Source organism: Odocoileus virginianus, chromosome 6 (assembly GCF_023699985.2).
Source record: "Odocoileus virginianus isolate 20LAN1187 ecotype Illinois chromosome 6, Ovbor_1.2, whole genome shotgun sequence".
Taxonomy (NCBI): domain Eukaryota; kingdom Metazoa; phylum Chordata; class Mammalia; order Artiodactyla; family Cervidae; genus Odocoileus; species Odocoileus virginianus.
This window is the reverse complement of record NC_069679.1, coordinates 73,890,424-73,905,184: the sequence shown is the minus strand read 5'-3', so window position 1 is coordinate 73,905,184 and position 14,761 is coordinate 73,890,424. Positions and strand designations below refer to the sequence as shown.

The following is a 14,761-nucleotide window of genomic DNA, read 5'->3' as shown; positions in this document are numbered from 1 at the left end:
AACCTGGTCCCGGCGTCCTGGGGGGTGTGTTCTGAGGATGTTTTCTCTCCCAAAGAATGTCAGTGGTCAGTCTGGGGCCCAAGAATGATCCTTGTCCAGAGCAGCTGCTGCTCCTGAGAACTGGACTCCTAAGGGTCTCCAGACACTAAAAAAATTAATCAGAATAAGCTTTCTTTGGGGCTAATGTGCAGGCTTTGTCCCGAGGGATGGGCTGGAACAGGAAGATGAGGCAGCAGCCAGGACCGACTCCAGGCTTCTCTCTGCCTCCCCAGCTCCCAGAACTTGCAGGGGGAAGGCAGGGCCCCCACCTGTGTGGTGGAAAGTGCATCTCCCCCATGGAAAGGGGGCAAGCTCTGGAGTGGCTTCCAGGAAGCAGATCTGGGAGAAGGTGGAGGAGTGACTTGGGGGACTCAGACCACCCCCACCTCTTCAGCCAGCCCAGCTCTGCCTGCCAGCCCCACGGCCTTCCCCGAGCAGCTTCTGGGGGAACTGGGAGGAACATCTGTGTCTTGGAGGACAGAGCCTCTGCCTCCTGGAAGCCACTCCAGAGCGTGCCCCGTCTCCGTGGGGGAGGTGCACTTTCCACCACACAGGTTGGGGTCCTGCCTTTCCCCTGCAGGTTCTGGGAGCTGGGGAGGCAGAGAGAAGCCTGGAGTCAGTCCTGGCTGCTGCCTCACCTTCCTGCTCCAGCCCATCTCTAGGGAGATGTTCTCCAGAGGAAGGGTGAGCCCAGCCCACTGTCTGTCTCCTTCACTGCAAACTCACCTGGATCATTCCCCCCAAGAACTGCAAAGGTCTCCTGAGAGATGAAAGGAAAGGAGAGGTGGGCCTTGACGGGCCTTGGGTCTGCTGGGTTAGGTAAGCGCATACACCTCTGGTGGCCAGTGTTTGCAGCCCCAAACCCTCTCCTCATCCCTCTTCCAGCGACAATCCTTTCTCAGACTTCCTGAATATAAAGGGACTCCTTTCAACCAGCCCAAGCTCACCTCTCCTGCCTTGCCTGCATCTGGCTCTACTCATGGGCTTGGGAAGAATCGCCTCAAAATAAGACGTTTTTGCCAGTTCTCCCGTGCCGTGAGCTCTGTAATCAAGACCTCTATGCTGTGTGTTGTGCCCACTGCCTTGGCCTCAGCACGTTGGAGTTGCCTGCGGGGCAGCGGTGCTTGGGCCGGGACCGGGGTGAGCCTGGGGTGTCTGTGTCTGTGTGCACAGATACTCTGCCTGAGAAAAGTCAGACTTCTGCAGGAGGGCCGAGTCAGGGGTGGGAGGGGAGTGGGGAGTGATGGTTTTTACTTTTTGATGAGGCCAAAGTGTTTACTCTTCAGCCCCTTAAAATACATAAATAAAATGTTTACTGAAACTATTGCCTATTTTTAAAATATAATTAGTTATTATCTACTTGTTAATAACAGATATTTCAAGGCAGTAATAGATTCTCCATGTGGTCTGCCTTGTCATTTGTTGGGCCAGAGATGGCTTTGGGGGTGGGAATGGGACGGAGGGATGGGGGTTCATACCATGAGAGGTGGTCCTCTGCTGACATAGATGTTGCTATAGAGTGGGTTATTTTTAAGATGAGGCTGGAGAGGTTCAATTCAGTTCAGTCGCTCAGTCTTGTCTGACTCTTTGCGACCCCATGGACTGCCGCACGCCAGGCCTCCCTGTCCATCACCAACTGCCAGAATTTACTCAAACTCATGTCCATTGAGTCGGTGATGCCATAGAGCCATCTCATCCTCTGTTGTCCCCTTCTCCTCCTGCCCTCAATCTTTCCCAGCATCAGGGTATTTTCCAAGGAGTCAGCTCTTTGAATCAGGTGGCCAAGTATTGGAGTTTCAGCTTCAACATCAGTCCTTCCAATGAACATTCAGGACTGATTTCCTTTAGGATAGATTGGTTGGATCTCCTTGCAGTCCAAGGGACTCTCAAGAGTCTTCTCCAACACCACAGTTCAAAAGCATCAATTCTTCGCTGCTCAGCTTTCTTTTTAGATCAAGTCTCACATCCATATTTGACTACTGGAAAAACCATAGCCTTGACTAGATGGACCTTTGTTGGCAAAGTAATGTCTCTGCTTTTTAATATGCTGTCTAGGTTGGTCATAACTTTTCTTTCAAGGAATAAGAGTCTTTTTATTCCATGGGTGCAGTCACCATCTGCAGTTATTTTGGAGCCCAGAAAAATAAAGTCTGCCACTGTTTTGACTGTTTCTCTATCTATTTGCCATGAAGTGATGGGACCGGATGCCATGATCTTTGTTTTCTGAATGTTGAGCTTTAAGCCAACTTTTTCACTCTCCTCTTTCACTTTCATCAAGAGGCTCTTTAGTTCTTCTTCACTTTCTGCCATCAGGGTGGTGTCATCTACCTATCTGAGGTTATTGATATTTCTCCTGGCAATCTTGATTCCAGCTTGTACTTCATCAAGCCAGCGTTTCTCATGATGTACTCTGCATATAAGTTAAATAAGCAGGGTGACAATATACAGCCTAGACCTACTCCTTTTCCTATTTGGAACAAGTCTGTTGTTCCATGTCCAGTTCTAACTGTTGCTTCCTGACCTGCATACAGGTTTCTCAAGAGGTAGGTCAGGTGGTCTGGTATTCCTGTCTCTTTCAGAATTTTCCACAGTTTATTGTGATCCACACAGTCAAAGGCTTTGGCATAGTCAATAAAGCAGAAGTAAATATTTTTCTGGAACTCTCTTGCTTTTTCGATGATCCAGCAGATGTTGGCAGTTTGATATCTGGTTCCTCTGCTTTTTCTAAAACCATCTTGAACACCTGGAAGTTCACGGTTCACGTATTGTTGAAGCCTGGCTCAGAGAATTTTGAGCATTACTTTACTAGCGTGTGAGATGAGTGCAACTGTGCAGTAGTTTGAGCATTCTTTGGCATTGCAGAGGTTACACTTGGCCTATTTGGGGACTGCAACTCAGTGCCCAACACGTGACTGGGACTGCTTTCCACATAGCGTCCACACAAAGACAGTTTACCTGCGTGTGCCTGCTGCCAAGAGGGCCCACTGTGGTTTCCAGCTGTATGTCCAAGGTGGCTGGAATATCTGTTCTAGAAGTACAGTAATCATACAGCAGATCATCTGGGCCAGAATCCAGTTTTGTTTTCTGCAGTTCTGAATTGTTCCCCTTCCTGTCACTTTTCCCTTCATAATGCATTTACCTTATGTGCGTTACAAGAATGGGCTGCAATCATCACTTTCCTGGATATTTCTTGTCTAGCGAGCTGCACTGCATCTGGGACACTCTGGCACCCTATCTGTCAGCAATCCTTAGGCAGAGAAACAACGTTAGGATTCCACTGTCTGTTTTTTTCTTTTAGTTTTTAAGTCAGATTTCATTTTATTTCTTACTACCCATGGTAAAATAAACTCTTCTAAGATTTTTAAAAATAGTATAAGTTGGTAGTCACCTGGAAACCATTTATTAACTAATTAAACCCTAAATCGACGAAGAAAAAGTACCAAATGCACTCAAGGTCAAAATGAAACAATGACTTAACACTTGTATGCCTTGACAAACCAACAGCTCCTAGTAAAATTCCTGATACTCAAGATAGATTGAAAAATAAATGTTCTGTTATTTTCAATGTTGCCTGTAAGCATATCTCAACCGATCCTTAGACAATAAGGTTAAGATTATGCCTATTGGGGGGTGGGACAGAGTGGGGGAGCTGAAATAACCTGGGAATTGTAAGAGGTGGGAAGTAATCCAATTAACATGTGATCTTACAACAAAATGAGTATCAATTTGAAAAATGTCTATGGGCACTTTCTTCTCCAAATAGAGAGCAGAGAGAATACAGGGAATTAATTTTTAACAGTACTCCTAGGATCTAAGGCAACCATGTGTCTGGGGCCACTAAACTCTCCAAAGCCTGAATATTAACAAATTCCTTGCATGGTAATTATCCTAATATTTTAAATTGAAAAACTAATACAACAGTCAACAAATCAGCCTCTAGTTCTTCATACTCCATCCACAAAAAAAAGCTACGTAATTGTGCCCTCTTTATTTAGGGTTTTTTTGCGGGGGGAGTGCCACAGCTTGCAACACATGGGATCTTAGTCCTTACTACAGATGAAACCCACACCCCCTGCAATGAAAGCACTGATCTTAACCACTGGACCGCCAGAGAACTGCCCTTTTTAAAAGATGCAAACCATTTGCCCCCTGTGCAAATGAATCGTACCTGACTTCAACAGGCTGGGCCTGTCACAAGGCAGAAAACTGGTATTCAGAAAGGCAGGTGACACAGTCATTCAGTCTGGAGTGCCTCTTTTCAAATGCAGTGAGCTGGTGTCCTAACACTGAAGACTAACCAGTGAGACCACTGAACAAAGCCCATGTCAGTAGAGGAGAGGGGCCTTTAGACCTGATGAAGAGTTGTCCAGGCTGTTCTTTTATTCAGTTATTTTTAAAATATTTATTTGGACATGGTATCTTCGATCTTCATTGTAGCATGCAGGAACTTTTTTTTTTTTTCCTCAGTAGACACATGTGGGATCTAGTTCCCCGACCAGGGATGGAACCTGCGTCCCATACATTGGGAATGTGGAGTCTTAAGCCACTGGACCACCAAGTTCCTAGGCCAATCTTTTCTTAAGTCTACTGTTCTTAAGGAAAGATTCCTCTAAGTTGAGCCAAGCTCAGCGGCTCATTTTAACTTAGAGCAACTCTGCTGGTTCACGAGTTGTCAGCCATCTAACAGGATTTGCCTAAGTCACCTCTCATTCCAGCACTGCTCTGCATCCCTGCTTGGGAAGCTCCGAGGGAAGCAGAGGAAATTAATTAGGATACAGCCCATCAAAGCCAAGGCAAGTATTTTTACCAGCTGTGTAAAGAGACCTTCCCACAACCATGTCATCGGCCACCAAAGAAGTATTTTTACCACTGAGAGGTCCACAGTCATTGTCCTTTTTGACTCACTCCTCTCTTTAGCTCTCTGCCCTGACAATCTCAGCCAGTCCACCATGTTTGTCCTTCCAGAGGCACAAGGAGTTCTTATTTTTGTGGTTTAGCCAACCAACTGGGAAATCAGGCCTGTTGGGATAGAAGGTAAAAATCAAATAAACAATCCTGTGAATGTCTAGGAAATGGCTGCTGGGCCTTCAACTTCAGGAGACAGCTGTGCTCTGCTAGGCGGGGTCCTCCTTGTCCATCGCCAAGTCGTCGCTGGTATTCTGCAGCTGCTGTGCCTTTGGCCCCGTGGGGAGGATGCTTGTGATGGTGTGGAGCAGAGCTTCGATCTGCTCCTCTGTCAGTCGTTCCTCACTCTACTCCACCATCAGCTGGATCTCAACAGCAGTCACAAGCCTGTAATTCAGCAGCTGAAGCTTTTCAGCTCTGGTCAACTTGTGGCTTTTCATTGTTGTGAGAAATTCTCTCACAATCTCAGGACTCTGGTGCCTGCATGGTGTTTTTGACATGTATTTTAATGTTTCATATGTGACAGTGTGTTTTCAATATGTATTTTAATGTTGCATATGTGATAGTATTCAAGTTCTGTTGCCCAGAACTGTGTTTATTCTTTCCACTTTCTTTGGCATCCTTCACTTCCATACCGCCTCTGCCTCTTTGCCTTGGGTCAGCAGCACACACTGAGCTTCAGGTCGCCCCACCACAGCTCCTGGCTTAGGATTCCACTTTAAATCACCTGGGAAGGGAGCCAAGCCCGGGCTGTTTGAGAAACCTAATAGCCAGAGTATCTGCCAAATACTCTGTATCATTTCTGTAGATCCTTTGGGATCTTCCCTTTATTTATCAGGAATCACATTTCCTTGAGGCACACCTAGAAGATCCATATCTCCTTGTGCTTTCATTCATTCCTTTCTTAGATGGGCTCCCTGCAGACCTCCACTCAAATATTAACTCTGTAAGATCACTGCTTTTCTTACTGCCTCCGACAATGGCTGGTAAGGGAAAGATAGTTTGTACTACGGAGCTATTTTTCTAGGTGGGGACATGAGGCCTGGAATTACTACCACCACTTTCGGTACCATAAAGGAAGCTAGCCTGTGGATGAAGCCAACACAGGAGGGCAGAGTCAAAAAAACGCCAGAGAAATGGAACTGAATCCTGATGAAAACATTTCTGAAGCTTATAATCCTCTTTCTAGTTTTCTCAGCCAATGTTATCTTTATTGCTTCAGCTAGTTTGTTGGGGTCCTTTAATGGACCGGAATCTGGTGGTCCGGAGTCAACGATAAGAAAGTGAAAGAAGGAAAGAGGCTAATATTCCCTGGGTTATGCAGCAGGCCTCTGCGCTCCAGGGAATCAGCCAGAAAGAAAGAGAGAGAGAGAGAGAGAGAGAAGGACATGGGGACCCAAGTCTCTGGTTGAGCAAGGGTGCTATATTGAATTCTGTATGAGTATATATACCATATTACAAGGTAGCTTCTTCAGATAAAGATCAAAAGACCTGACTTTACAAGTTACCATGGAAACAAGGAGCAATAGAGGCCATTAGGCCAAAAGGCAATCCATATCAAAAGAGGGTCGTAAATAATCTCTTTCACCAAATGGAAAAGCTAATGAAGGAGATCCTATGCAAGCATCCCACCTCTATGATCTCAGTCCTGGGAGCGGCTTGCCCTCCTCTTGCCCCTGACAGGGACTGATAAGGAACAGATGGCTCATGAGAGATAGGAAACAGCACGCAGGAATCCTACTGTTAAACATCCCCTGACACTAGTTTAAGGAAGATTTTGTTCCTTTCACCTAAAGAGCCGTAACTGATTGAGGATGCCCTTCACAAGCCCCCTGCTCCCTTCCCATCTCCTGCCTTTCACTTCTGCATGTCTCCATCTGCAGTTACAGTGAGCTTAGTCCTCCAGCAAGACTAAGTGCTGCTCCATCTGCCCTAATTACTGCCTCACATATTCAGACATACGAGCTCTGTGATTCAACCTCCTCAGAGAGGCTTTTCCCAGTGATCTATGTTGTGCACTCCCTCCCCTTCTGAATCACAGTACCTGGTTACCTAGAGTTCTCATCACTGCCTGGAGTGTTTTTCCAGGTGTGGGCTTGTTGACAGTCTGTTTTTTGACTACAGGGACATTGCCTGGCTCATTCATTTTTCCTTCCCAAGTGTCTGGCATGGAGTAAGTGTTCAATAAACACTTGCTGAAGTAGCGAATGGGTTCTCGCCTCTACACACTGTGCGTGAGGGTCCGGCCAGTGTGGAGGTGCTCAGGGCTGTGTCTGAATGGCAGCCGTCTGCTCCAGGGCCTTGTCCTCGGGCCCCAGGCTCTCTTCATGCTCATGCAGCTGTGTCTTCCATGTTGTCTGGTTCTGCTTTCTCAAGAACCTGCTTCTTTGAGAAGAAAACAAGAGAGGGTTCTGGCTGTTCAGCTGTGTGCTCAGAATTTGGCAGGTGTGGATAGAGATGAGGAAGATTTGACTTCATGAGAAATGAACAAGAGACAAAAGGCAGCCAGGTTTGCCTGGGTCTTGCGCTGTCCTACTCATTATGGTGTATTTGATCTGCAGAAAGCTGGGATCTTCCTCTGCTAGGGCTCAGAGGAGGGCAGGAGCACTCTGGGCTTCAGTTCAGTCAGTTCAGTCGCTCAGTCGTGTCCGACTCTTTGCAACCCCATGAATCACAGAACGCCAGGCCTCCCTGTCCATCACCAACTCCCGGAGTTTAGTCAAACTCATGCCCATCGAGTCGGTGATGCCATCCAGCCATCTCATCCTCTGTCGTCCCCTTCTCCTCCTGCCCCCAATCCCTCCCAGTACCAGGACTGATCAGAGCAGAAGGTTTCTCTATTTATCACAAATCTCATTACAGAAATGCAGCTGACTGTAGGTCTAAAAATAGCCCAGACCCTTCCAACCCTGATCCACCCATAGGCTCAAGGAAGGGTCCGTGCTCACTGGCAGGGGAGCCCTTCTTAGAAGAACTGCTTGTCCCACGGATGGTTCTGAGTCTTGGGTCCTGAAACAGAGAGAAGCCCAACCCGGGTGGACAACCCCTCAAGGCAGCCCTTGGTGGCAATGCTCTGGACAAGGCAGCAGCTTCAGGTTTCACAGTTTGCATGCTACCACCACACAAGTCAAGTCGACAGTTAAAAATAAAAGGAAAAAGCAGAAGGCTGGCTAAGCAGTCATGGAAGAGACTCTGTGTGGGAGAAGGGCACACAGCAGGCTTCAGATATAATGGCAGTTTATCGATTTGGACGGAGGTTCAGAGTACTCATTCTAAAATGATTCTTTACATATATTTAAATGGCACTGACTTTCTGTATGCATGTAATACGTTAAAAGTTTTTTAATTAAAGGAAAAAAAAAAAACCCAAATGTGAAAGGCTAGAAGTGGATGATGGAGCAGAACTGAAACTGAAGAGCATAGAGAAGGAAGAGGTGAGCAAAGGCGGGATGACGTCTTGGACATGGTGATGTTGACCTCAGTTTCTCTTCTTCTGTCTGGATCCTGGTTCTGCTTCTAGGTGCCGGAGCCCCACTAGCATGCCCAGGATTGAGGTACCTTAAATACAGACAGACAAGATTAGTGGCTGACATAAGCACCGTGCTTTCTTATATTGCTTGTATAAGGCTTGTCCTTAGGGTTGGGATGACTCCTGTGGGAGTTCCAGGGTCACTAAATGCTTACTTGCCACCGTGAGGATTGCCAGGACGAAAATCGTGGGAGCCACGGTCCCAAAAACAAACAACTCAAAGAGGAAGTGCCCCATGCCAATGAAGAAGGTCCAGAGCGTGATGTAGTAGAGCCTACAGGGGAGCAGATGAAAACGGGACTTAAGGTAAAGCTCGTTCAGCGCAGAGGAGGTGGTCAGACTTGTAACACACAAATCAAAACCCAGGAAATGACTATGGCTAAAGAGAAAGGAGACTTGGTCCTGCTTGATCACATCAATTTTACTCCTGTCTAGGGCAAAACTGAAGCTTTCAACTGCTAAATCGACAGCAGCATGACCCAGCCATGCAGAGTGGCTTTGCAAGTCTAAGCAAGGTGGTGAAACCAGTAATAGCAAAGCAGAGTCTGGAGTTAGGGTTATTCTAGGTAGTGTAGATGGTTTTGGATCAATCACATTTACATATTCTACTTGCTCAAATTGTCTTCACTCTAGCCCAAGCCACTTTGCACCTGTCTGGCCAGGGGCTGGTCAGTGCTTATCTGATCGATGCGTCCAAATGAAGGGCATGAATGAGGAATGGGTAGCAAGGGACTTTCTGGGGCTTTCAGATGCTTTTGCAATATGAGCTGTATCTTAAGATACTTTGCATCTTAACCTAGCAAAATGGTCAGATGGAGGACACAGTGACAACATCACAGGAAGAGAACTTGTTCCTCAGTTTTGACAAGAAGGTGGAGAAGACAGAAATTATAGGAAGATGGACCACTTTGATAGCTGGTATCTTTCTTCATTATGAAATTTAAAAATTATGAAATATCTCAAGAATACAAAAAATCATACATAATAGAATTTACCCCTATGCAACCAATACCCTACTCCATCAAATCTCATTATCTTGACATTTTTGTTTCAGATACTTTTTTCCTAAGAAATAAAATATTACAGATTTCAGTTAAAACTTCCTGTGGATCCTTTTCCACCCTGATCCCATTCTCCTGCCTCCTTCCTCCCCAGGAGGAACTAACATCTTAAGATTGATTTTTATCATTCCTATGCATACTTTTACACACTTAGCAAACATTTATGTATGGGGTTGATGTCTTTTTTTTTTTTTTTTAAGTGAAAGTAGGTTTCTTGAGAGAAGTACACATTAAATGGGCAGAATGCAGACTGTTTCAGAAAGTAAGAACAGCTGGGAATTGATTTCAAATTTCTGGTTAGGCAGGGAATATAATCAGAGAGCATATCAGAAGCACATGGACTAAAATCCCAGACTTTAAAAAAAAGGTTGGAAATAGAAATCAGCATTTCTGCCTGTCCTATGTTGGGTGAAGGGGTAATGAATGGGTAAGAGAGGTAAAGATAAGTCTCAGCTGTCTCGGCTCATCCCCAAAGCATAACAAACAAAAAATACACCCCTTCTACTTGTCAGTAATTCTTCATCATGGTAAAGGTCGTTAAAAATCATGCAGTCCTTACTCCCTCCCAGTCACCCTGAGAGAAAAAACAGATACACGAGTCTCATTTTCTACATGAAGGGGCTGAGATGCAGAGATAAACTTGCTGCTTCAAAGCTATTACCAATAGAAATGAGACCAGAGACTATTTTCCAGTTTTCATTCTTGGGTCTCAGAGTGTTTCCACTAAGCCATGTTACTTCCAAAAATATATGTCAATGTAGAACAAGTAAACCATAATTTCAGGTTCAAAAAAATGAAACAATAAAGGTGAATAGATCACAGTGCTAACAGCCCTCAAATCCCACTTGTCTTGGTCTTCCTCAGTTTAAATGAATCGAGTCTCTAATACACAGATCTACAGAATCAGCAAAAAAAATCACTGCTTCCCAGGGCTACTAGGAGGAGACTTAATCAATGTCATGTGGAAGCATCTGGTACAATAAGAGGGGCTCAATAAATATCACCATCTTCTCTCTTGTCCAGATGCTGAGAGTCTGGCTAACACAAAAGTATTATAGTATGAAGCTCTTTTGGTGGCCTCACTTGGGGACCTGAGCAGTTTCCACCTTGATTGTGGTGATGATTGGTGTTGGGAAGAAGCTCGAGCCCCTTCCAGTGGCCAGTTCAGATTACAACACTATCTAGTCTATATGAGAGCTTCCCAGGTGGTAAAAAGGTAAAGAACCTGCCTGCCAATGCTGGAACTCAAGAGATGCAGGTTTGATCCAGCCCCGAGTCAGGAAGATCCCCTGGAGTAGGAAATGGCAACCTGCTCCAGTATTCTTGCCTGGAAACTACCATGGACAGAGGGGCCTGGTGGCTACAGTCCATGGGGTCGCAAAGAGCTGGACTTGAGTGTGCACCCACACGTGCACACAGTCTGTGTGAGTCCTCTGAAGAGGCAGAATACAGAGGGGTGCTCGGTTCTCTGGGACCCTCACTTCATGACTCTGTGTAAACACACAGCCGTTTACTGGTGGCTCATGATGTCATGGATTGTGATTTTTTTTTCATCCCTGCCTATCAAGGAGGAATGTGAGAATAAGGTATGTCATGGCCTCTCTAAAAAGAGCAAGCACACTACCTCTTTAGTTAGTAGAAGAAAGGCTGACTCGTTAGGAAAGAAGTAGAGGGATATGATGCAGGCCACTGGATCACAACATAACCAGTTTGCTATGTCCGTTTCAAAGATTTTGAAGCTTTAAAGACCTTCAGGCCTGTGATGTTTTCTATCCCCGGAAGGAATGGTACCTAGTAATCTTTTATCTTCACATCCTAGGTTACTGTATCAAATCATAGGCCATACGATGGAATCATAGTCCATCATAATAGTGCTTCTTGATTCTGGGCATTTATTAGAATCAACTGAAGAAATTTTATCAAATTACTAAGACCTGGATATCATAACAGTTAAATCATACCCTCTGGAGGTGGACCCAGGAGCCTCCTAGTATTTTCTAAAGCCTTGCCTTTTGATTTTAATGATAAACAAGTCTCCAAGAGAAGACCACAATGGCTATGCTTAGCACCCATTGCCAACACAGGGAGACTGGTGCTGTTCCCTCCCTCACATACGTTTTGTTGTGAATGTCGATGGCACAGAGGCAGCGAACCACTGATGAGAGCAGCGTCCAGACTCCAAAGGTCCGAGCTTGGAGGCCATTCACTGTGCAGCAGAAACAAGCAGGAGTGTTGAGAAGGGCGGGTCAGAGTTCCCTCCAAACTCCTCCAACTTCACTGGAGGAGTCAGAGAACTGAGCCTGAGATCCCCTTGGCTGGGCAAAGTACAGGCTCTGATGCTGCATGAGGGAACTAGAAGGAGTGGAAAGACTTCCGGAAGGAGAGTTGGTTCAGCCTCTCTTCAAATGCCTACAGATGGGCGGGCGAGTTCCAAGAGTAAAAACCCAATAAACAGCCCACTTCGGCAGTAACTCTTGGGCTAGTGGTTTATGGGTCTGCCTGGAATCTGCTCTGGTGTTGGTGAAGCCCAGTGAGTCTGAATCAGGATAAATGTGGGGGAACACGGTAGAGAGTGGTCTGTCAATACAAGATGCCAGGAGGTCAGCAGACTTCCAGTGAGGCTGATGCAAGAGAGAACACAGAAATACTGAGCCCTGTCTAGAGAGCCACATCTGGGCTTTAAGAGACCCAGGTCCCTGGATCTCCTGAATTCAGATCTATGTTATGTGAATGAAGGCCTAACTAGGCTGGATTCCTGTGTGTGTGGGAAGGGAATAAGCACCAGTGTTAGCTGGGGCCACTCTGCTCTTGCTAGCTTCATTCTGGCACTACTGTGTTAAATTTCTTGTCCAGAGTGTCTAAATCATATTCCATCATAACAGTGCTTCTTGACCCTGGGCATTTACTAGATTCAACTGATGAAATTTTATAAAATTACCAAGACCTGGATACCAGATCAGCTAAATCATATACTCTAGAGGTGGGCCCAGGACACCCCTGGTATTTTCGAAAGCCTTGCCTTGTTGATTTTAATGTACTGGTATTGATCTATGGTGAAAAGCAAGGATACTTCCTTTGCTGGTCTCCTGAGCAAGAGAACTTTTAAGGGACAAGACTCACAACCAAAATGTCTTTCAGGATTTCCCTTTAAGGATTTTTCAGCCTTTGGAAAACCAGACAGCAACACCAAATTCACAACCCCACAGATCTTTAGATGGTAGTCATTTTGAGAAAAAAAATCCCATATCACAGACTAATATCTAGTGGTTAATCCTGGAGAGCTATATTCTTTTTTTTTTTTTTTTACTTTCTTTATAAAGCATTTTGAAAGCGCTTCTGATTAAGCAACAGGAAATTTCTCTATTCTAATTCTATATATCTCTTTATGAGTGTGAACTAAAAATGGAATATCTCAATAATCCTAACTAGAGTAGGCATCGGGTAAAATTCTTCCACTGGATGCTCCAGGGTCCTGCTATCCCCAGCAAAGTACCAGGAGGTCATGAGGGACCTATTTCCAGGCTATGTGTGCATGCAGCCCTGCGCAGGCTCACACACACAGTTCTGCTCACCTATATCCCCTTCGGCAAATCACATAACCCCTGGGCTTTTCTGTCTCAATTTTAAATTCAAAGGGCTAGGCCAGATGACCTCTAAAAGCCTATGAATCTATACAGAGTTCCTGGACCACTGGAGGACAGCGCTGGAGGGTGAAAAGTGGAATTCTTCCACCCACTTTTCCAGGTTCTCTAAGCCTATTGTGCTTGAGCTTTGTTCAAAGTGAGCCTTAGCCTGCTTACTTTCATTTTATACCCAGATGTTGCAGAAATGTGAGCTAGGTCAGAGCCTGAATCTGGGTTACCTATAAATGTGACATACAATTGTCACTACTATGAAATGGTGCTGCAGCTGAAGCCACCCCACATATCAGAGCAAGGAAGCACACGCTGAGATGTGCAACCACTCTCTACAGAGAGACTTAGGACACTGGGGAAAGCCATCAGGGGCCTGCGGAAGTTCTCTTTTCGAAACCAACCTGGAGGGATTTTGGATATCTTTTCAGGGTCTGTGTCATGGTTTGAGAAGACCTTGGCTTAGCTATTCTCCATATGCAATGTAGGGTATAAACGATATGCACCATGACCTGATTTCTGAAAGAAGCTAACAGGAAAACCTTCTTCATGGTTTCCTATCAGGCAGCAGAGTCATCAAGGAACTCTGTTTCCTCACTTGTCCTTGTAATGGTATTTGTACAGACCAGCTGCCGAGGGCAGTGTAAAATGAAGGGAAAGGTGATCAGAGAAGCTTAAGGGGGGAAAAGACCAACTGTTATCCACCACGTCTGTTCCTCTAGTGGCTTAGGATCACTAGCTTAGGCAGCATCAGAATAACCCTGGAAGTTTCTAAAAAGAACTTCCTGTGACCCATCCAGGAGGTGAAAGATCAGTAATTAGGTCTGGAGAGGGAAATAGCCATCCATGCTTTGTTTGGTTTTAGTTTTTCGCAGTTATTGTGATGTACAGCCAGGTCTGGGACCACCACTTAGGCCACTCCCACAAAGGATGCAGATTTTTGCTTTCTTACCCAGGTCTGGCTTGCCGGTATAAAGCTTTTCATAGAGAAAGGTGTGGTCTCGGAAGCTCTGTAGCGAGTTCCCCGCGGCTACGATGGATACCATCACCAGCCAGCTTCGTAACACGTTCAGGAATCGGCTCATGGCTCCCCTCCAACCTGAGAGGGCTTTTTGCCTTGGAAACAAAAGCGAAGGGCAGGAGACAACAGATGGTTAATGTGCTTCAACCGTAAGCTCTGTAGTTAACCTGTGTCCCACTCATGAGGGCTGTACTAATCTTACTTCGTCGGTCATTTCATAAACTCTTCTCCCAAATACCTGAGGCTCATCTACCCCCTTTCACCCTTCATAGGGTTGGCACACTGCCTTTGAATATCTACCTTAACTCAAAGTGTGCTGACAAGAGTTTAAAAAAAAAAAAAAAAGGCTAAATAATGTAGCGGGTGGAAATGACAAACCTTGCAGAAAAAATGAAAAGAAAGGGAACAGAAGAGAGGGAGGTGTCCGAACATCACTATAAAGAAATAAAATGGACTTTAATGTAAGATTTCTAGAAATTGGTCTCAATATTTCATCATACTAATAGTGGTGAGTCAACACTATAGTGTGCAAATAGTAGCACCATTCTTATTTTCGTCTAAGGAATTTATCCAA

General features: G+C 45.4%; 1 protein-coding gene and 1 pseudogene across 1 annotated transcript; both read right to left on the bottom strand.

Annotated features, from left to right (window-relative positions):
• Positions 1-853: 853 nt before the first annotated feature.
• Positions 854-6,059, bottom strand: LOC139035686 (DNA-directed RNA polymerase III subunit RPC9-like; annotated as a pseudogene).
• Positions 6,060-7,381: 1,322 nt separating this feature from the next.
• On the bottom strand, positions 7,382-14,251 carry LOC110150893 (ergosterol biosynthetic protein 28 homolog). Its single transcript, XM_020913950.2, has 4 exons — positions 14,119-14,251; positions 11,650-11,740; positions 8,629-8,747; positions 7,382-8,502 (listed from the first exon to the last, which is right to left on the bottom strand). Exons 1-4 carry the CDS (start codon positions 14,249-14,251, stop codon positions 8,423-8,425), a joined length of 423 nt encoding a protein of 140 aa, XP_020769609.2. The 3' UTR covers positions 7,382-8,422.
• Between the last annotated feature and the right edge of the window lie 510 nt (positions 14,252-14,761).

Bases quoted from the DNA above. Each gene is read 5' to 3' on its own strand.
- LOC110150893 (XM_020913950.2), bottom strand. From the start codon at position 14,251: ATGAGCCGATTCCTGAACGTGTTACGAAGCTGGCTGGTGATGGTATCC. The intron at 8,748-11,649 runs GTATGTGAGGGA...GCTCCCCTGTAG, and splicing joins ATCGACATTCACAACAAAAC to GCTCTACTACATCACGCTCT. The intron at 8,503-8,628 runs GTAAGCATTTAG...TCTGTATTTAAG, and splicing joins GGCAATCCTCACGGTGGCAA to GTACCTCAATCCTGGGCATG.